Source organism: Pleurodeles waltl, chromosome 11 (assembly GCF_031143425.1).
Source record: "Pleurodeles waltl isolate 20211129_DDA chromosome 11, aPleWal1.hap1.20221129, whole genome shotgun sequence".
NCBI lineage: Eukaryota > Metazoa > Chordata > Amphibia > Caudata > Salamandridae > Pleurodeles > Pleurodeles waltl.
Genome location: NC_090450.1, coordinates 405,906,548 through 405,927,451, shown reverse-complemented (window position 1 = coordinate 405,927,451; position 20,904 = coordinate 405,906,548). Strand labels below are relative to the sequence as shown.

The window sequence follows — 20,904 nt, the reverse complement described above, 5'->3', positions numbered from 1 at the left end:
ATGGGGCCTGTGCTCACTTCAAATTAGTTTACTATCAAACCAGCCAACACTGACAGTAAAGAGAACAATCTTGTTTGCAGATGTGCTCATTGTGAAACACCAAAACGCAGTCACTCAAAGTGACATTTACCAGTGCCTTAAGTAGGCTGACTCACTGCCCTGTGCTGTAAGCTGTAGTGGGCGGAAGGAAGCAAAATGGTAATGACACAACAACAAATTAATGGGTGAAGAGATGGGTCCGACAGCTCCTTTAAGTGACTACATTATACATATTAAAAAGATATTGCCTAAAAGAAATGAATATCAGTAGATCTAGGACTAGAGGTGGTCAAGCAAAAAGAATTAACAGTACTCTAAGAGCCTGTGTAGGAGTCAAGTTATGAAAACCTTTGCAAGTAATTCGTCCAACAAATACCACGTAAAGAATTATAGTAGTACATCAGATTACATTACAGCATTGAGAATCTTTAAAAAAGTGATAGTTTTTAACCATGAACTTATAAATATTCATGCTCCCCCACGCCATGTCAACGCCATTATTGAACTAAGAGGCAAGTTAGGTGTTATGTTTACCCTATGTGTAGCCTAAATTCTTATTAAATGAAAAGAATAATTATAGTATATTAAATCAAACCCAAGTGTTATTTGTATAGGACAACACGATTTGGGCAAGATAGGGAGCCCGAATTTATAGCAGGTTTTCTGGCTTGACATAGTGCAGTTCAGCCACTAGTATTATATTTCTCACTCTGGTTTTACACACAAGGTTAATACATTGTCTTAAATTATTAGTGAAGGAGGATAGAATATGGGTGTCAGGAAGACGTTACATGAAAGATTGGCACATGCTGGGCTTAGAATTCCAAGAGGACCTCTGGCTGACAAGAATCCAGGCATCTTACTCGAACCTGGATCGAGTTTCATTGTCACCCCTCACCTCCACTTAGGACCCACAAGCCACCTACATTAATAATGTCTGGTGATCTTTGAGTGAACCCTGAATGAGTGTCCACATATAAGCTTCGGTTATTTCCAGTGCCAGAAGGTGGGACCAATCCCCCAGTGTTCCACACCTCAAGTGATGGGTAGCCAAAACTCCTTAATGTGTGTGCCAAAATAAAGGTTTTTGGTATTCACAGCTAAAGCCTATGGTGATTTGAGGAAACTTTAGTTTCTTGCCTATGCAAAACTGGAAAAGATGCTACAGAAATGGCTGTTATTTTCACAGAACGACATGGCATACCACTCAAAGGGCGTGGCACTGTACTGTTTGCACATAGATTGTGTCACCTCTGGTCTCACCTATTCGGATAGGAAGCTGTAGTAGACACTCTGGACGTCATTCCACCTCGGAGGAGTTGTAAGGCACAAGGGGCAACATACGCAGGGGAAATCATGGCCATGAAAATAAAATCACTAAACCTCAGGCTTCGAAAGCATGTAACACAATTACAGACTAATTCCTGAGAGTGCAGCTTGTACAGAATAACAACTACAACCGAACACTTGTACAACCAGGCACAACCTACAGAGGAGTCTGCTACCCCGCCCACTGAAAGCAGCTCGTCATAATGTCATGTTATTGAAGAGCTAGATTTACATAATACAAAAGCAATAGTGATTTTTAAATATGCATGCAGGTACTTGTGCTCCGACACTTACAGCAGTTTAATAAAAAAAATTAAAAAAAAGGGAGCAGGTGCCAAAATGCACGGGAAAGATAAACTAGGAAAGGCCCACATGGAACAACCGGAGCTCTCTGCGGACACGGAGACACTGGTAGTAAAAGAGGACACTGCTACCTAGGCTTTGAACCCGAAATGGGACAACAAGTAAAAGAACGCAACTTAGGGACCCATTATAGGTGCTCCGGAGAAAAGTTGCTATTTATCATAATTAATAAATTCAGACTTTCCCCGAGTACCGAATATATTGGGTTTTACAAACTGCACATATTCTGTGTTTTGCTGCAAAATACACATGAAGCTATAAATATTGTAATATTTTCCTCTTTCAAATTCCAAGAGGTTCAACTGGCAAGGATTTTATTGCATCTGATAAATACCAAATGCAGTAAGCTCTAAACAACTCAGAATTCCGTAGCCGCTCATAATCGTGATCTTTTGTGTTATCTCCTCATGACACACACACACACACACCCCTCCCCCCGTGTTAGTGTGCAGAAGAAGCTTGAAACGGCATGGGGTCATCCCAAGCTCCATCAGCGTGGTCACTTCCGGGTTGAAAAAATATTCCGGGTGGCCATTTAAACCTGTAAGCACTGAGGGTCTTCCTACCTCTTTGCGGTTAAAATCTGAATTAACATGTGTATCGGTTTAGCTATTGGACTGCAATGCAATATGCTATAGATGTTTGTCTGGGGGGGGTGGGGGGTCGTGGCACCTTTACACCGCCATGGAGGTACCTTCCGGATTTTCTCACTCTCTCTGCTGTCCCCCTGGCAAGACATAGACACACAATGAAAGCGTTGCTGCACAAAGTCTGTCAACAGCTGGCCGATAGAGAAAACTGGTCTATCACTCCGATTTCGGAAATGGGGCTCTTGTTGCCAGTGGTGAGGATGCAGTCAACACGCACGCCTCATGCCGGGGAATGCTTTCTGACTGCAACATGCATAATAGCCAGCAGACTGCCTTTCTTGCAACACTAATTCCAGGTGCACATTTTGTTCGGAAGAAGCCGCGAATTTAAATGGCGCTGTGCTCAGCTGTACAAACTCTAGCAAGTATGCATTTAAAACAAATGCTAGGCCTCATGGTGAGGCCTTAGGCCGGCCTACATTTCTTCTTACTAAGGGCAGTTTGTTGGTAGATAAGATTACTCTACATAGTGCTTGGTTCTGTCCACTGAACACAAGATGAACTAAAGAAAAATAATAAAAATTAAAGGCAGGCCTTCCTTCCGACAAGGTGCCCTGTCATTACGTAAAGTAACAGGTCCATGATTGTAAAAGGCTAGACTGTAATGCTTAAGGTCCATGAACTGAGGGCTGCGGGTGCAGATTCACACCCAAGTCACAACCTGGAGGGTTTCGGTGATTAACCTCCCAATTACATTGCCAATGGTATCGATTGATACAGTCCAACAACGAGCATACCTGCGGATCACCACTCCTTTCTCCAAGCCTCATCTTCACTAGACTGGGGCGGTGGAAAAAGCAGTCTCTCTCTCTCACCCCCAACACGCCTCTTCCCGCCCACCACACAAGCAAAAACACAAAGCACGGCACAGCACTGGCTGCTCTCTAGAGAAGGGGCTGTCACAGGGTTCCGGAAGAGCGAGGGCTTTGTCGTCGATGCTTTCAAATCAACTGCCATTCGGGCTCTCCCTGGACAGAGGTCATCAAACCACCGACCGTGCACAATGGCAGGTGCCTGACATATCCCAACATCCCAGGCACCCTCTGCATGAAGAGAGTCATGCCTGGTGGCACAATGAAGTCCCACACAGAAGAGGCACCCACCAGACTCCACACGAAATTAGCACTACAAACGTAACTGGTGGGCCATGCAGTTCTGATGTCACACGTGCTACAGACTCTAAAGGATACCCACTCCCAGGTGACTAACAGTTCAGGGGAACTAAGTACCCACTGTCTCTCAATCAACATCCCTTGTGCCGTCCTCTGAGGAAATGGTTAGGTGCAGTCTGCCGTCATTTGTCCAATATGAAATGTTACCATGCCAAACAGCAAGGTCACCTCACAAGATCATGAAATGTACTACAGTGCACTCCATACGCGCTCCAATAGCAAGCGCTCAAGTACATGAAAAAAATAGCGTATAGAAGAGGAGAGGGAGTTATATTCTCAAAGTGGGGAGAGACAAATGAGTGACTCACTGTTCTATCATTTTCAGTGTTTTTTTTGACAAACCACTCCCCTTTTACAAACAATGGAGCCACAGAAAGGGTGCAGTAGCACAACAAAGTAGGGCCGCCCTTGCATTGTGCAAGCAACACTTGCACTCCTGTCAGTAATGTGCATGCTTGCTTGGTCAAAATGAGCAATTAATTAAAATATATACTGGACAGCATGACAATCCCAACATGTCAGCTAGAAGATTTTATTTTTAGTCTTAAAGTAGGTGGGGTAATGGTTTGAGCAAATACCTCGCATTCCTGTAAAGCAACGTGATGTACGCACCATAAATGATGCAATGATATAGTTGTGCAAGGCAAAGATAGGCAATATTTGCTACGAAGCACAATTATTTTATTTGAATCGTTTTCAATTTCATATACGTGTTGTATTAAATGTAAAGATGTGACTGTCTAATTTTGCCTCCTTGCTATGTTCTCTTCCAATGGCAGCTCTCAAGACAGATTTACATGATCCTGTTTCTAATGGTTTATACGATGCAATATGTTCATTGTTCATGAAGTTCAGCAAAAGAGGCAAAACATGAAATCCGACTTGGTATGCACACTGAAATAACCACTGCTGGACATACTGCAACATATGCCTTCAATGTTTTACGTTGGCAATACTTGTTAAGCCAATAGTCCACACTGCTATGCACTTCTAGAATTACGAGATGACTGTCACAAGCAAGCACCAGCACTACACAGAGATATAACTATTAAGGGGGTGGCGGGGGGGGGGGCGACCCACATCTCAGCCCCGGGCAGAGAGTTGAACCACAGTAAGGACAAATGTCTCAGGTCACATTTTATTAAAACATGTTCACAGAGAAAAATGTTTCACATGCGGTATCAGACAAATTGTTATAGTCGTGTGAAAGTATTCATGCCCAAAAGCAAGGCACCCAGACATCCCTATTCATTTTTGTGAACTTTTGGTTAGACTACTCGCAGAAGCCTCCTTGGATCCAGTGGTTGAAGTGCATAAACAAAAGTATAAGAACTGTGATCACGAGTCTGAGGGCGTGGTCAAAACAGTGGCAAAAAAGAACGAAATAAGCTGTAACTATTATCTTGGCCTTTCACCAACAGGTAACTGCATATACAATACGAGCATTTGCAATGCAATGGGTCTTGTGTTTGCTCGAGTTAGAGCTATTAGCATTGTAAATTCCTTGCTGGACTTTTCTTGCCACATAAATTGAAGGAAAAAAAAAAAAAGTAAACAGTTGACATAGGCAAGACAATTTAAAGTGCCACAGCCATCATGAACGCGAGGGGAGACACAAAAGGAAAAAGAAGTTTGCTCATAGTCAAACCTATCAGCAAACGTGCAATTATCCGTGTAACAGGGTAGATGGCCAAGGCGATAACAAAACTGCCCCAAGGAGGGACAAACATAAAGCATTTACCAATGATGATAAAGGATTTTTGGAAGGCAAGCCCAGAAACGAGTGATGGGCAGGCGTGGTTAAAAGCCCACAGATAGATTACAACAGACCAGAGCGCTTGCACACTCAACCTAATAATGCAGTGTAACATACAGGTACCTTACCCTGGACCGGATTGGACGTGGGAGCTACCACAAGCACATTGTGTTGGAGAGCTTGTGGAGCTAGTGTATCCCTCCTACACCACTTCTGGCACTGTCCTAACCTGGGGAGATACTGGGAAGACAATCACCAACCCTGATTCGGAGATACAGATACTGAGAGGCCCAGGATTGGTTCTATTGGGTAGGGCGTTCAAGTCTAAAAGATTTCCAACGTCCTACAAGGGCAAACAACTGACTCTTGCATTGGTGGTGTCAGTGCAGGTTATCCTGGCGTTCTGGGGCAGGGAAACAACTCCCACACTCTTAGGGTGGCTTTGTTGTGTTCGGGATACCCTTGGTATGGAGAAAAATGTCTCTCTATAGACAATAACCTCAATGCCTCCTGGCACGCCATTTATACAACTATTATCACGTGACTTCAGCGAACTGCCGTGTCCCAAGAATCTTAAGGTACTGCTACTCATTTGACAGCATGTCCCCCGACTTGCAGAAACATTTTGGCCATTCAGGTTATAGCGACATAATGAGTCATTATACTCAAAAAACGTACCTATCTTGTTTTTAATTTACCAGCAGACACCACTATTAAAGGTGTGATTTACAGTGGTGATCTGTTAAGTAATTTTATTCAAATGACTGGATCCCTGTACTATCCAGAAAATATCATTTAAGAATTCCCTTTGGGTTCATCTAACCACAAGGTTGAGTCCGCCCAGGTGGCACTGCCCTACCTGGGTAGGGGTGGGCGCCAAATGATGAAGCATGACACTTATGTGTGTGAGACCACCTATTCCATAAGGAGGAACCCCTAAGATAGGTCCTAAACATATGGTTCTCACAACAATGTCTGATTAGACTAGATCACAGCAAGAGTGGTTCTACCACAGGTTGGTCAGGTCTTGTCCCTCCCCCCCACCCCTCCAATACTTTTTGTGTTCACTGACTTGCTACCAGAAATAATCCTCATACTTCCTGGGTATACTCATACACCATTTTGACCTCAAGATCACACTTACTCGTGTATGATGACGTATTGTTACACCTCTTGCTTTATAATAGTGACAGTTGACTACTGTGGTTACTGTTAAATTTACTTATTTGTGATGCCATTGTGTGAGGAAATGCCTCCTTGGCATGGTTACCCCCTGACTTTTTGCCTTTGCTGATGCTAAGTTATGATTTGAAAGTGTGCTGGGAACCTGCTAACCAGGCCCCAGCACCAGTGTTCTTTCCCTAAACTGTACCTTTGTCTCCACAATTGGCACAACCCTGGCACTCAGGTAAGTTCCTTATAACTGGTACCCCTGGTACCAAGGGCCCTGATGCCAGGGAAGGTCTCTAAGGGCTGCAGCATGTCTTGGACCACCCTGGGGACCCCTCACTCAGCACATGCACACAGCCTGTGCGTGCTGGTGGATAGAAAATGACTAAGTCGACATGGCACTCCCCTCAGAGTGCCATGCCTACCACACATTGCCTGTGGCATAGGTAAGTCATCCCTCTAACAGGCCTTCCAGCCCTAAGGGAGGGTGCACTATACCACAGGTGAGGGCATATGTGCATGAGCACTATGCCCCTACAGTGCCTAAGCAAAATCTTAGACTTTGTAAGTGCTGGGTAGCCAGAAGAGTATATGGTCTGGGAGTTTGTCAAACACGAACTCCACTGTGCCATAATGGCTACACTGAAAACTGGGAAGTTTGGTATCAAACTTCTCAACACAATAAATGCACACTGATGCCAGTGTGCAATTTATTGTAACATACACCCAGAGGGCATCCTAGAGATGCCACCTGAATACCTACCCAACTTCTAGTGTAGGCTGACCAGTTCCTGCCAGCCTGCCACACACCAGACATGTTGCTGGCCACATGGGGAGAGAGTGCCTTTGTCACTCTGTGGCCAGGAACAAAGCCTGTACTGGGTGGAGGTGTTTCTCACCTCCCCCTGCAGGACCTGTAACACCTGGCGGTGAGCCTCAAGGCTCACCCCTTTTGTTACAGCGCCCCAGGGCATCCCAGCTAGTGGAGATGCCCACCCCTCCGGCCACTGCCCCCACTTTTGGCGGCAAGGCTGGAGGAGATAATGAGAAAAAACAGGGAGTCATCTACCAGTCAGGACAGCCCCTAAGGTGCCCTGAGCGGAGGTGACCCCTACCTTTAGAAATCCTCCATCTTGAGTTTGGAGGATTTCCCCAATAGGATTAGGGATGTGCCCCCCTCCCCACAGGGAGGAGGCACAAAGAGGGTGTAGCCACCCTCAAGGACAGTAGCCATTGGCTACTGCCTTCCCAGACCTAATCACACCTCTAAATTCACTATTTAGGGGCACCCCAGATCCCAGGAAATCAGATTCCTGCAACCTGAAGAAAGAAGAAGGACTGCTGACCTACAAGCCTGCAGAGAAGGAGGAAGACAACAACTGCTTTGGCCCCAGCCCTTCCGGCCTGTCTCCAACTTCGAAAACCTGCTCCAGCGACGCATCCGACAGGGACCAGCGACCTCTGAAGCCTCAGAGGACTGCCCTGGACTACAGGACCAAGAAACTACTGTGAACAGCCGCCCTGTTCAAAAACAGCTACTTCTTTGCAACAAAGAAACAACCTCTAAGGACTTCACGTTTCCCGCCGGAAGCGTAAGACTTTACACTCTACACTCAGCGCCCCCAGCTCGACCTGCAGAAAACCAACACCTCAGGGAGGATTCCCCGGCAACTGCGAGCCAGTGAGTAACCAGACACGACCCCCCTGAGCTCCCAAAGTGACGCCTGCAGAGAGAATCCAGATGCTCCCCCTGACCATGACTGCCTGTAACAAGGGACCCGACGCCTGGAACCAACACTGCACCCGCAACTCGCAGCCCCCAGGACCTGAAGAAACTGAACCTCAGCGCAGGAGTGACCCCCCGGCGACCCTCTGCCTTGCCCAGGTGGTGGCTGTCCCGAGAAGCCCCCTCCTGCGCATGCCTGCACCGCTGGAGTGACCCCCGGGTCCCCATTGTTTCCTACCTGAAACCTGACACCTGCTTTGCACACTGCACCCGGCCGCCCCTGTGCAGCTGAGGGTGTGTTTCTTGTGCCTACTTGTGTCCCCCCCAGTGCTCTCCAAAACCCCCCTGGTCTGCCCCCGGAGGACGCAGGTACTTACCTGCTGGCAGACTGGAACCGGAGCACCCCTGTTCTCCATAGGCGCCTATGTGTTTTGGGCACCTCTTTGACCTCTGCACCTGACCGGCCCTGAGCTGCTGGTGTGGTATCTTTGGGGTTGCCTTGAACCCCCAATGGTGGGCTGCCTATCCCCCAGGAACTGAGACTTGTAAGTGTTTTACTTACCTCCTAATCTAACCTTTACTTACCTCCCCCAGGAACTGTTGATTTTTGCACTGTGTCCACTTTGAAAATAGCTTATTGCCATTTTTACAAAGACTGTACATGATATTGTTTTCATTCTAAGTTCCTAAAGTATCTAAGTGAAGTACCTTACAGTTAAAGTATTAACTGTAAATCTTGAACCTGTGGTTCTTAAAATAAACTAAGAAAATATATTTTTCAATATAAAAACCTATTGGCCTGGAGTAAGTCTGAGTGTGTGTTCCTCATTTATTGCCTGTGTGTGTACAACAAATTGTTAACACTACCCTCTGATAAGCCTACTGCTCGACCACACTTCCACAAAATAGAGCATTAGAATGATCTACTTTTACCACTATCTTACCTCTAAGGGGAACCCTTGGACTCTGTGCACACTATTTCTTACTTTGAAATAGTATATACAGAGCCAACTTCCTACACATTTCCAAAGAGATCCTCGCAGTCTTGATGACTGTTGGCGATGGTATGCATCAAGGCAATAAAATACAGTTGAACAACTAAAAAAATAATGCACACACCTTCAGTGAAAAATAACTGCAACTTAAATTTATGTGGGAGATATGAATATTTCTAATAGGAAAGCTTGGTTTGTTAATGGGACTGCTTCAAATGTCTATTGGGTGTAACCCGTCAGTATTTGAACCCTACTCAGTGCAATGGGCAGACAGTGATGTGTATTTATAATGGTAAGAGATTGAAGCCTGTGACAGAGAGCACTGTGAATATGTACGTCATTGTTAAAAAAAAAAAATGCATTACACATAATATAAATAAGCACTGTCACAAAAAGATTGTGCTCAAACGTTTACAGTGCTTTCAAGAGATGTTTTTAGTGACATGATGACTAACTAGTGCAAATATTTTTCTGGGTTTCCAGTAAAAGAACATATTCCAGATTCCATCAATTAAAGCCTATGCTGGCTCCCAAGCAGTCTTCAGATTTGTTGAAAACGTTTACATTTTTCTCCAGGAGCAGGGACCCTGGGGTGAAGGCTAGCTTCCTGCTTAGCTCCTCTCCCTTCTTCCACTTCACAGTAAAGGAGACTTGCCTTATCCCCTTTCAACCTGCACTCACCCGTTCAGGGACAGTTGTTTTTTCAAGTAATAAGTATGAGAACAACTTAAGTTACTAAAGCTTGGTAACGTTCCCCCCACCGCCACTCCTCCTACTCTGAATTCGGTTTGTATCTCCCCAAAAAATAAATAAGTAAATAAATGAATAAATAAATAAATAAATAAATAAATAATCTGGGCCCTACCCATGACAGTAAAGGCCACCAGAGTCTTGATTACTCAACTCTCATGAAAGAAGAGCAAGGCCTCTCAGAAAAACCTAAAAAGCCAGGGGTGTGGAATTTAAATATCCACCTGTCCTGTAAAAGATTATACTTGTCCCTTTGGTGCCATGTAGTATGGCGACAAATTATGGCAGCAATCTCATTCTGTAAGAGCTCCGATATTATCCTCTCTGATCATGCCAGGGTAAATACTATAGTAGGGATTGAATACCTGCAATTTCAATCCCTACTAAAGCAATTTATTTTGCTACCTTTCTGCAGATCTACGTACCGGGGCTGGTGGAAGCAGTAAGCAATAGTTCCAGGGCTGGAATGCCTTTGAGTCTGCAAACCTATTAGCTTGCATGTTTTAAGGCTGTTCATTAGCTGTTCTCTAATCTTTCCCCATACTGAGAAAGGTCGGAAATGTACTCCCATTAATGGCTGAAGTAGAAGTTCTTCCAGGATTGGGAAAAAAAGTGGTTGGAGTCAATGCGAGCTTGTAAATGCTCAAATTTTTCGCATGAGCAAATCTACACATGCATAAGCGCTTGTGCTAAAATACAGTTCACAGATATTTTCTAGAAGTACGATTTCCTTGTCTACTTCTGTAAGTTATTGTGAATTTTGGAAAGCCACTAACTCAAAGACAGATAGCATGGGTGCACTTTTGTGACGTTCTTTAAGAATTGGGTCCCTAATTAGGTCTGGCGTTGACCAAGACATTTTGTTTTTATTGATATTCTATCTATCTATCTACTGGCTTTACTGTGAGTGATCACATTCTGCTGTTCCACAAGGAGAATATTGGCACACAAAATTGTTTTGTTCAGTTTCAGAAACTAATGTGACAATCAGTGGCATAACAAAACTGGAGGGGGCCCCTCTGCAAAGAACATGAAGCCCCCCCCCCCCCCCGGCACCCACATAAGGCAGATGCTGTGGTGAGGGGGGGTCCCCTGGAGGGGTCTCCCTGCACTGCAGAAACTTTGTTACACCACTAGTGGCAATGTGTGCTTTTTGAAACCAAAATAATGTTTTTTTGCTTTTTGCTAGTGTTCGTTACAATGGTGAGGGCCTGGCAGCTCCCACAACAATAAAGTGTTACAAAACCCACGTTAAAACAAGACATGCATTGACAAAGCCAAAAGACTCACAACAAATGTTGGATCGGTTGGCTTTGCGAGTGTTTGTTTTCATGCTTTCCATAATCTTGTTGAAAATGTTAAACTGATTTTCCATTAGGAATATTTTTTGGAAATACTAGCATTTTGCTAAATGACACTTCAATGAAACAGAACCTAAAATTTCATAGTGGCGATAGGTTTTCGTTTACCACCTGCATTTTTTTCTGAACATTTTATTTTGAAAGCAAATAATCACTCATGCTTACTAGCTTCTGCAAATATTTGCATATAATCAGAGAGCATTAAACTTAGCCTCATATTATCAAACGTGTGTACACTTTTTTTTTTTACTGGAACCACGGTCAGTAATGCTGCGTAACCTTAAAACGTGTTTTACAGCACTCGCCCTAAAATTAAGGCTTTTCAATAATGAACCATAACTACAAGTTCAAACACCATTAACCTAGGGACACACATATTACCTCAATTGTAGAAAGGCCCTTCTCTGTAAACTGGCAGCCAAAGGGTGTGTGCTGCAGGGGGTTGGGCCTACTTGTCCCAAAGACAAAATAAGCACAAAAACTTGTTGCCCTTGACCCCAAACAATATGTGTCAGGCGATAGCAATTTCACATCCCTGAAAGCTATGCTAAAGTTATCCCCTGGAGGAACCCAGCACCCGACAGAGATGAGCATGGACAACCAGGCATTAACTGGTCCCTGGCACAGACTGCACGAATAGAGCACCCAACATGGTCCAGCCAGAGGAGGAGTAGCGAGGGGTGGAGGAGCACTGGCAGGAGGTGCCAGCTGGTCAGCGGGGGAAAAAAAGACAACTTAAACTTTGCCCTTCAAATTACACAGGTGGTCAGGACATGTACACAGATGGCCTCAGACCACTGGCCCTCAAATCCCATAACCCCCGAGACTTGTGTTTTTTTTCAGAAGCCACTTTACGCAGATAAACGTTCTAAAGACAAAAGGAGTGACCTCGCCATCACCCGAGAAAATGTTACTTTCTAGCCCCCCGGCTGCTGTCAGATCCTCTTCTATTTTCAGTGCTACCCATCCGGAATGCACCTTTTAGCTTTATGGCTTGGTGCCAGCACATTGTGTTAATGAACATCCAGCTTCAGGTGGTGAATGCTCTTGGTATTCGCAGTCTTGCCCCAGATGAATGGACAGACTGTTTACATCTACTCTAAAGCTCAAGCTCTTTGGGCGGTAAACACAGTGGCTTCTATAGGCTACCCATGTGAAGAAGCTGTGTGACCATGTTTTAATAGAGGTGACCCACAGCACACTCGCACTTTAACAAATTCACGGCCAAGGGCCAGACACACTTGTAATGAACACTTTATATGTCCATTTTTAAAACACTGTGATACTACTGCAAATTAATGCTGGTTTTAGTATGGTTTTGTACTTCGCTTTATCTTTTGTCATCCTGCAATAGTTTGAATTAATCACGCAATAAAATCTTTACCTACTTGCCTTCCTAATGTATGATGGTCCGCAACATTTCCCCGTGCTGCCATTTTGTTTACGCCTATAAATTGCTGCCCTCAGGATAGGTAACGTGTTTGCGTTTACAAACCTGTCCTGGAAAACCATGTTCGGTTTCCAAACAGTTAGCGCTTCATGCCCAATCCACTCATTATATACATGTCAACATTTTACAACATTTTACAACAGCTAAGTGTGAGATTTTGGTGAGAAAAAGAATCGGGGGAAACCGTATTTTCCCCCACTGACTTCTATTGAAGCAGGGGGAATTTTAGGCGGAAGGCAGTTAAAAATAAAGTCATTTCGGCTTCAAAAATCGGTAGTCTCCTGCCGGAATCGGATCTGTTAACCATATACTTCATTACACTGAAACATTAGTCAGTAAGATTATTGTGTGACTAGGAATCACAGAAACAACTGGCTGTCGACTAATTTTACCGTTTTGTGTTTCAGGCCTAAGCAGAGCGGACGGGTGAAATTTGCTTCGGTGTATCTTTTTGCGCATGACTATGTATCAATACTACAAATTTCTGAAAGCCCACTTGTACCAACAGCTCCTCAACTCTTCACAAAACTACTCTCACAAGTACCCTTTTACCAACAGGCGTACTCAACCACACTTCCTCCGCGAGCCCTGACCTGCAGAAAGTTCCTCCAAGCTCGCTTTTTTAAATCGGCTTGTATTTTTTCGACCCACTGTCTTATCGTCTATAAAGCGCCAAGTACAAGGGCGCAGTATACACAGAATCAAAGGCGGACAACCACCACAAGTAAAATCAACGCTAGAAAAGTCTTTATACAAATAATCACCAGACAACAGCCGTTGGGTGGACCATTTCCTCCACATACTGATAGCCAAATCACACTTGGTTTCCAGAGCTACACTAGCTTTAAATTACTACAGCGTCGTTGTGCCCCATGGGACAGCCACCTAGTGCGAACCTGCATAGCGCACACTACAAGGATCCAGCTTTCCCACGGTACTGCCACTTTGCCATGAAAATAACATTGGCTGGTTACTCCACGCACGCCAACCCCATGCGCCCCCCCCCCCCCCCCCGATCGGTTTAGGTATTTTTAAGGTATATACCCGTGTCCTATTATTATAGATACGACAAGGCCTGCACCTCAGCTGAGCAGGACAGTACGGGGGTGAGAGGCTGCAAAGATGGCACATGCTCCATAGCAGCGAATCTATACGATAAACGGGGTTTGTGGGTCCGAATTCTTTAGTTTCTTAGGGGTGACGGCTCAGCACTGCACCGGCTGACCATGATGTTTGTGTTTAAGGGGTTCGAACTGGCTCGGGGGGGGGGGAGGGAGGCACTAACAAAAAAACACCTTCCAACAATCCCCCCCCCCCCCCCCCACCCCGCCAAATATTCTCCCAAGGAAGGAAAGCAGCAATGTGGGTCAAGGACACGGACTGCGGAGGAGAAACAACACGTGCCTCAAAGACAAAGAAACTCCGCGAACCAACACCCCTCCCCACACCAGCCCACGCTTTCAGAAAGACGGCGATAATAAAAAAAAAAAGAAACACACGAGAATCGGACAACAAAGGGGCACTGGTACGCCTCTGTATTCATGCACGAAGTGAGGCTGTCTCTAGGCGCTTTAATACGTTTATTCAACAGCATGGCAGTCATGCTGCCAACCTCTGCCCAGGTAAGAAAAGGCTGTGAATTGGTTCTTGCAGGTTCATGGCCAACCTTTTCCGATGACGCCCAACCACTGAGCTATCACACCGCCTGGTACAACTGTAGATATGTATATCATAAAAAATGAAATCAACGTGAGGAAACAATTCGCAGAAGTAGGGCTCCCAGCACTGCCTAACACTTGGCCCTCTCGAAGATTAGAAATGGCGCTTAGGGCATGGTCTACACTGGAAATGGGACAACAGGCAGGGAACTGGGCCGCCAAAAGGTGGTGCTGACCATCAAGTGGGTTTCGGAGCCACGAAGAGGTCGGAGGAATCGCTGGTAAATTAATTGTGACCGTTCGGAGGCTACGATTACAAACACGAGGGGTGGTGTATAATTTGCAATACGCCTGCGTAGCCCGAGCTGTCCCCAGTGAGGGAAGATTAGGATTCACTGGCCCACGGCATCTCAAGAGCTCCTCTCTGCAAACAGGGGGTTGAGCCCATCAGGGCTAATCCAAACAGCGCACAATGGGGTCGTAATATAATTAAAGGCCTGAAAGCACACGTTAGATGGTCGAGGGGTGGGAGCATTGTTAGCCGTTAAACAGCTGGAGCGCAATGACACTCAGCATGGGATGGGGGAGGAGGGGTTGCTTAAGCAGGAGGCTTGGGGGAAGAGTAAAAGTTCATTAGGTGGTGTGAGAAGATACAGGTGTTATTGGGTCTGGGCCGCAAAGGCAGAGGGTGAACGAATTGTTCACGTAAATGTGAGTGCTCGAGTGAGCAAGGGTGAGGCATAGGTCATGGGGGTCATTACTAAAAGATTGTAAAGGTAATTTGATCACGTGGAGCTAGGATTTGTTGATGAAGATGTTTGCGAGGCTGGATCAGCGGTCTGTGTATAGAATGAGAACATATGTTTGGTGGGGAGATTTGCTATGGCCTAGGGGCAAAAACAGGAGTAAGGCGAGCTGCAAGGAGGAGGGCTGGACCAGGAAGCAGAATACTCGTTTAGTGGCCATTGGTAGCGCAAGCGTGGTGAAAGTTAGTTTTAGAACATATGATTTGCGTCAGAGTCACAGATACATTTACACCACAAGGGCTGCGTGTACTATGCTTACGGTCTTAGTATTCGCAATTACAACACACTGTAACCTTAGGCTTCGGTCCAGCTATTATAACCCAATGGCGCAACTAGCACCAGACATTTGGTCGTCAACTGAAATGCCTGAGAAACGAGTCAACTGTTAAGCCTATTCTGCCTTGAAGTGCTAGACAGCGGGTAGAGTTGTATCATATAAATAAGATATCAGGGTCAAAAGAGTTTGATTGGGCAGCACTAGGTAGGCAGAGCTCGTGTTAGGGACGAGCATAGCCAAACAGTTATTTGGTATGTTTAAGGTGCAGACTGGTTGACGAGTGAGTGTGGCCGGGTAGGATAAAAGCTTGGGAAGAGAGTGCAAACGTTCACTAAAGAAAGGGCAAGAAGAGATCGGATTGGTTGTGACGAGCTGATGTTAACAGGATAAAGGTTCAGCCTGGTTGGACAAGAACTCATATCCATTGGGTAGGGCAGTGGCAATAGGTGGGCTGCTTAAGGCCTCACTCAGCTTGGATGTTTGACGGTAGGTCTAATTTGATTTAGAACTTGGTCAGGTAAGTTACCTGTGAAGGATGGGAATTTGGTTAAGTAAACAAGAGCTCAGTTGGCTACAAAAATGGCAAGTGACCTTTTAAACAAGACTCAATCTTACCTTCTGTTCCTTTGGACGGTATCCCGTTTGTCCAGCACCCCAGGTACGCAACTGGTCAGCTCAGTCCAGTCTGCATGAAGGCCACAGCTCCAGCCTGTAGAAAAGCGTGAGAAGAGCCAGGTCTCCTTGCGGTTCGGTCGATAACAAGTGCACTTCTTCTGGCCAGGGCGGCAGTCGCAGGGCACCTCCAGGCGCACGTTCTGAACCAGGTGGCGCCCAAAGGTGGTGCCGCCAGTCTTCTGGATGTGCAGGAAGACTATCACGTCATCCCCCTTCATGTCGAAGGACAGAGACCGCTCCAGGTCACGAACTGGGAAGTAGTACTTTTTCACGTAGTGCGGGTCCGGGGTAGGAAAAAGGTCCAGGTCCTCCTGCGGGTAGCGGCTGGGGGAACCCAAGTTCACACCTGGCCCCACGTACTGGTAGAGGATCAGCATGAAAAAGACGGACCCGACCAAAATCAACAGAAACTTGCTGGCCTTCTCAACCATGGTCCTCCGAACCCTCTTCATGTGTCAGCATCTCCCAGGGCGATCTTGGGTGGATGAATGGATGAATAGGACTTCTCTATCTCGTGGTCTACGGCACTAGCAGGGTCAGCAGCAGACACTGACAGGAGTCACCTGTTGGCACCAGATTAGTTACATGTCAAAATCTATTGAAAACATAGTTAATTGATTTAGCAGTGTTACGACACAGACCAGCCTGGTTTGTACAGTCCACACCAATAAGTCAGAGAAACCCTCACGTAAAACACTGTTAGAACACCCTGTACCCCACAACCCCTTCCTCTATTAGAAGGGTGTGGGGAACGAAGCAAATTCCCCCAGATCAAAGCATAAATGGAGTGTTTTTTAAAATATGCAGCAAAACCCATTGAAACATCTTTCCAGCTGACTCCGGAGAAGATCCATAAAAATAGATATTTTAGTGAAAGGAAATAGACTTAGAATACACAAATTCTCAAGCGTGCGGTAGTGAAAATAAGTACCGTCCCATAAAACAATCCTTCAAGCGGAGATAACGAAGTAACGTCTTCAGAATTCCAAAATAAAAGAAGCACAAGACAGCAGCCTGGGACAAAAATGAATTGACGCTGCCGGGGAGCAGCTATCAGCAGTGCAGTGTGTACCCTCCTGTGGGAAATCTTCCAGAGCTGCGTGAGGATACAGCAAAATCCGTGCCGCCAAAACCAGACTCGGGTGGGATTTCAAGCTCTGTTCGTATGCTCAGCTCCGTCGTTTCCTTCCTCCTCCAAAATCCTCCATGATCTGAGCCCAGCATGCAAAGCAACAAGGTTCCTCCTCCGAGGGCGGAGCCAAAACGCCTTCCTGCGGGGCGGGGCGATGTCGGATCTCGCGCTGATCCACAGTTTGTCTAGCGCCTGTTGCCCCTAACTGAGCGACCCGTGCCTTTCTTACTTACGTCCTTCACGTACCGAGCCATTCAACGTCTGGCCGGGATGGGGACACGGCACTGCAAACCTTGCAGTCTACAACTACCAACCTACGTTTTCTCGTCAGGGTAGGGAAAGATTGAACCCCCTCACTGCCTAGCTCCTCTCTGCTGACTGCGGCTGTAGGTTCCAAAAAAACAACAAAAAACAGTTGAGCACAATAGGCGACACTTTAGCTCCCGCTTGTGTCTCCCCTCTTACGGTTCCTGGGGAGACAGCAGAGAATGGCGGGGCAGATAGAGATCGCACGTTTTGCCTCCTCTCCTACATCAGCCCCGCTTCCACAGTTGCGGCACTTTGCAATGGGGATAGAGGATAGGGCGGCTCTGGAAAGACAAGCGGCTGAGTGTGGATAGGAAAAGTCCGGGTTGCCCACCCGACTCTTACATAGTTCGTCAGTCCCAGGAAGATGCAAGAGGGTGGAAGGTAGGACTGCGGGCGATTACATCCTATTCCTTTTCAGTGTACTGAATTATTTTACTTTTATATAATTGGTCTTTAAAATCCAGTCTTTTTAAACACTTTCTAGCGTGCCAGGAGACCCAAACTTCCCCGCGTGTGTTTTTTTTTTTTTTTTTTAAACCAAGCCCAGGCTTGACGTCCTTATGGAAATTTCCTTCATTGTTGAGGAATTTCTGTGCAGGCTAGGACCTCTGGGAGCCTGGGGCATTTGTACTCAGCTTTCCAAAGTTGACACATTCTTTCTATCATGTAAAAAAAGGAACATTCGACATTACGCATATTTTAAGAAGCCAAAGTGCTGGTTCACAAAAACTTCAAATAATACATCACATATTTTGAGAGGGAAAGTAGAACAGCAAGTTCCAGATTGTAATGCAAAAGCCAGAACCCAGTAGACTTGAGTCACATAGCATTAGAGAGCTTGCTTATATATTTTTGTGGACTACCACAAATACACATATTTTCTTTTCTTTTTTTCTTACCCTTCGACTGATCTCCACTATGGAGCTGCATTGGCTTAATATTTTGTTTTGCAGTTTTATGTAGTACGAATGTGGCCCAAAGGCATTAGAGCACTTCTACATGAACAGCAGATTAGATCACACAAGGTCAGATTGTTCTCGCACAGGGAGATTAAGCGATTTACTCACTATAATAGGATTGAGCTGAACCTACTTCTCAATTTCTGAGGGCAGCAGCTCTGGCTGTTAGACCACCTCTCCTACATTTATTGTACGTTTTTTAGGAGTGAGTGAAGAATTTCGCTCTGCTGGCAGAGGTCGCAGAGTTATGCTCACTCTGCTCAGCGTGCAGAGTTCCCAAAAACTCAGTAAAGTGACACAGAGCAGAGTTTGTACTCTCACCAACATTGAGGTGGCGAATGAGAGAAATTATGTTGGCAAGCGAGATTTCTGAACGCAGGTGGTCGCAGCAGGTTACGCACACCCGCATTGAGAAACCTACTGTTCACGTTGGGAAGTTGCTGCTCAAGTAGGAAATATGCTCAAGCAGCAGAAAGAAGTTAGTGCCCTCTGGTGCAACGCTTGATGCCGTTTGGGCTGATTTTACAGCACAGGAAAAACCCCTGGTACTGCAAATCAGAGCCCACAGTGCCACTTACACAAACAATGCAGCTCGCGGAACTCCGCATAGAGTGGCAGAGTTTTTCCAGCACTTCATGGAGTTCTGCGTAGCAGAACTCCTCCCAGGCCTAATGTTTTCTTGACTGTATTGCTCAATGATGCCAATGCACTCAGTATCTTTGTGTGCATATCCTTTAACTCCACTTTTTGAGCCACATTAGTGTGTTATTTCCTCTTAATTCTTGCTTCTCGAGATATATAATTTCTCCCTCTGCTTTCCTTGATATCCCAAAGCCTCTACTTCCAATAAGATCTGTGTGAAGATATTGTTCTCTTTGGTCTGTGTTCTCTTTGGTCTGTGGATTACTCTCTTTCTTACATTTCTTAGTATGCCCCCAATTCCCAAAATAGGTTATTCTTGGCTGCCTTTCGAGTGGAGAAAGAAAACATCTCAGGATGATGTATATGCATACTTATGAAATATAATTGCAGATGTCACACCATTATATAGTTTTTGAGTGTCTATGGCAAGGTGATATTATATGCACTGTGCTGGTCAATAGTGATTTCACATTATTGATCACCTGTGTGAGGTCACCAGCGAGGTCTTTGGTGATACATATAAATATACTTAAAATCATTGGTGAAGTTACATCATCCAGTATTCAATAGGTGAAATTGCTGGTGAGGTCAAACGTTTCCAAGATCACAGATATCACCACCTGTGGATTTCTGCCATTATCTGCTTTAAATGATCTTTGTCAGTGGTTACATTTCCACTTTGGTTAATTTTGCCTAATAGAGTGTTGACTTCACTCACTGTAGGAGGCTGTGAAATAACGTGGACATTATTTCACTCAGGCTGCAGTGGCAGGCCTGTGTAAGAATTGTCAGAGCTCCCTATGGGTGGCAAAAGAAATGCTGCAGCCCATAGGGATCTCCTGGAAACCCAATACCCTGGGTACCTCAGTACCATATACTAGGGAATTATAAGGGTGTTCCAGTATGCCAATGCAGAGCCTCAGTGAGACAGTTAGGCATCACACAGGGAACACATACAGGGCACACTTATGAGCACTGGGGCCCTGGCTGGCAGGGTCCCAGTGACACATACAACTAAAAAAACATATATACAGTTTTGGGGGTAACATGCCAGGCAAGATGGTACTTTCCTACACAACCCCCCCCCCCAAACGAAGGACAATAAGACTAGCCATGACCTGATGAGTCTTCATTGTCTAAGTGGAAATATCTGGAGAGTCCATCTGCATTGGAGTGGGTACTCCCAGGTCTATGTTCCACTGCATAGTCCATTCCCTGTAGAGATATGGACCACCTCAACAATTTAGGGTTTTCACCTTTCATTTGTTCTAGCTAAAGTAGAGGTTTGTGGTCTGTCTGAACAATGAAGTGAGGGCCAAACAGGTATGGCCTCAACTTCTTTAGTGCCCAGACCACAGCAAAGGCCTCCCTCTCTATGGCAGACCAACACTTTTCTCTAGGGGTCAACCTCCTGCTGATAAAAGCAACAGGTTGATCCTGGCCCTCAGAATTGAGTTGTGATAAGACTGCCCCTACCCCTAATTCAGATGCATCAGTTTGAACAATGAATTTCGTGGAGTAACAAGGGCTTTTTAGGACAGGTGCAGAGCACATGGCCTGTTTCATCTCCTCAAAAGCTTTCTGACAGCTAGCTGTCAATAATACATTTTTAGGCATTTTCTTAGATGTGAGGTCATTAACAGGGGCTGCTATGGAGCCATAGTTCTTTATGAACCTCCTGTAAT

At 45.5% G+C, this 20,904-nt stretch overlaps 1 protein-coding gene across 3 annotated transcripts in view; it reads right to left on the bottom strand.

Annotated features, from left to right (window-relative positions):
* Positions 1 to 17,413, bottom strand: part of HS6ST1 (heparan sulfate 6-O-sulfotransferase 1) — a 282,374-nt gene extending 264,961 nt beyond the window's left edge. The window contains exons 1-2 of one of the 3 annotated variants that reach the window (XM_069213730.1): positions 17,109 to 17,413; positions 16,118 to 16,740 (exon numbers count right to left, since the gene is read on the bottom strand). In XM_069213730.1, the coding sequence (XP_069069831.1) occupies positions 16,118 to 16,629 (512 nt within the window). In that variant the 5' untranslated portion in view covers positions 16,630 to 16,740; positions 17,109 to 17,413. The remainder of the gene's footprint in view (positions 1 to 16,117; positions 16,741 to 17,108) is intronic. The other 2 variants (XM_069213732.1, XM_069213731.1) reach the window with 2 other exon arrangements.
* Between the last annotated feature and the right edge of the window lie 3,491 nt (positions 17,414 to 20,904).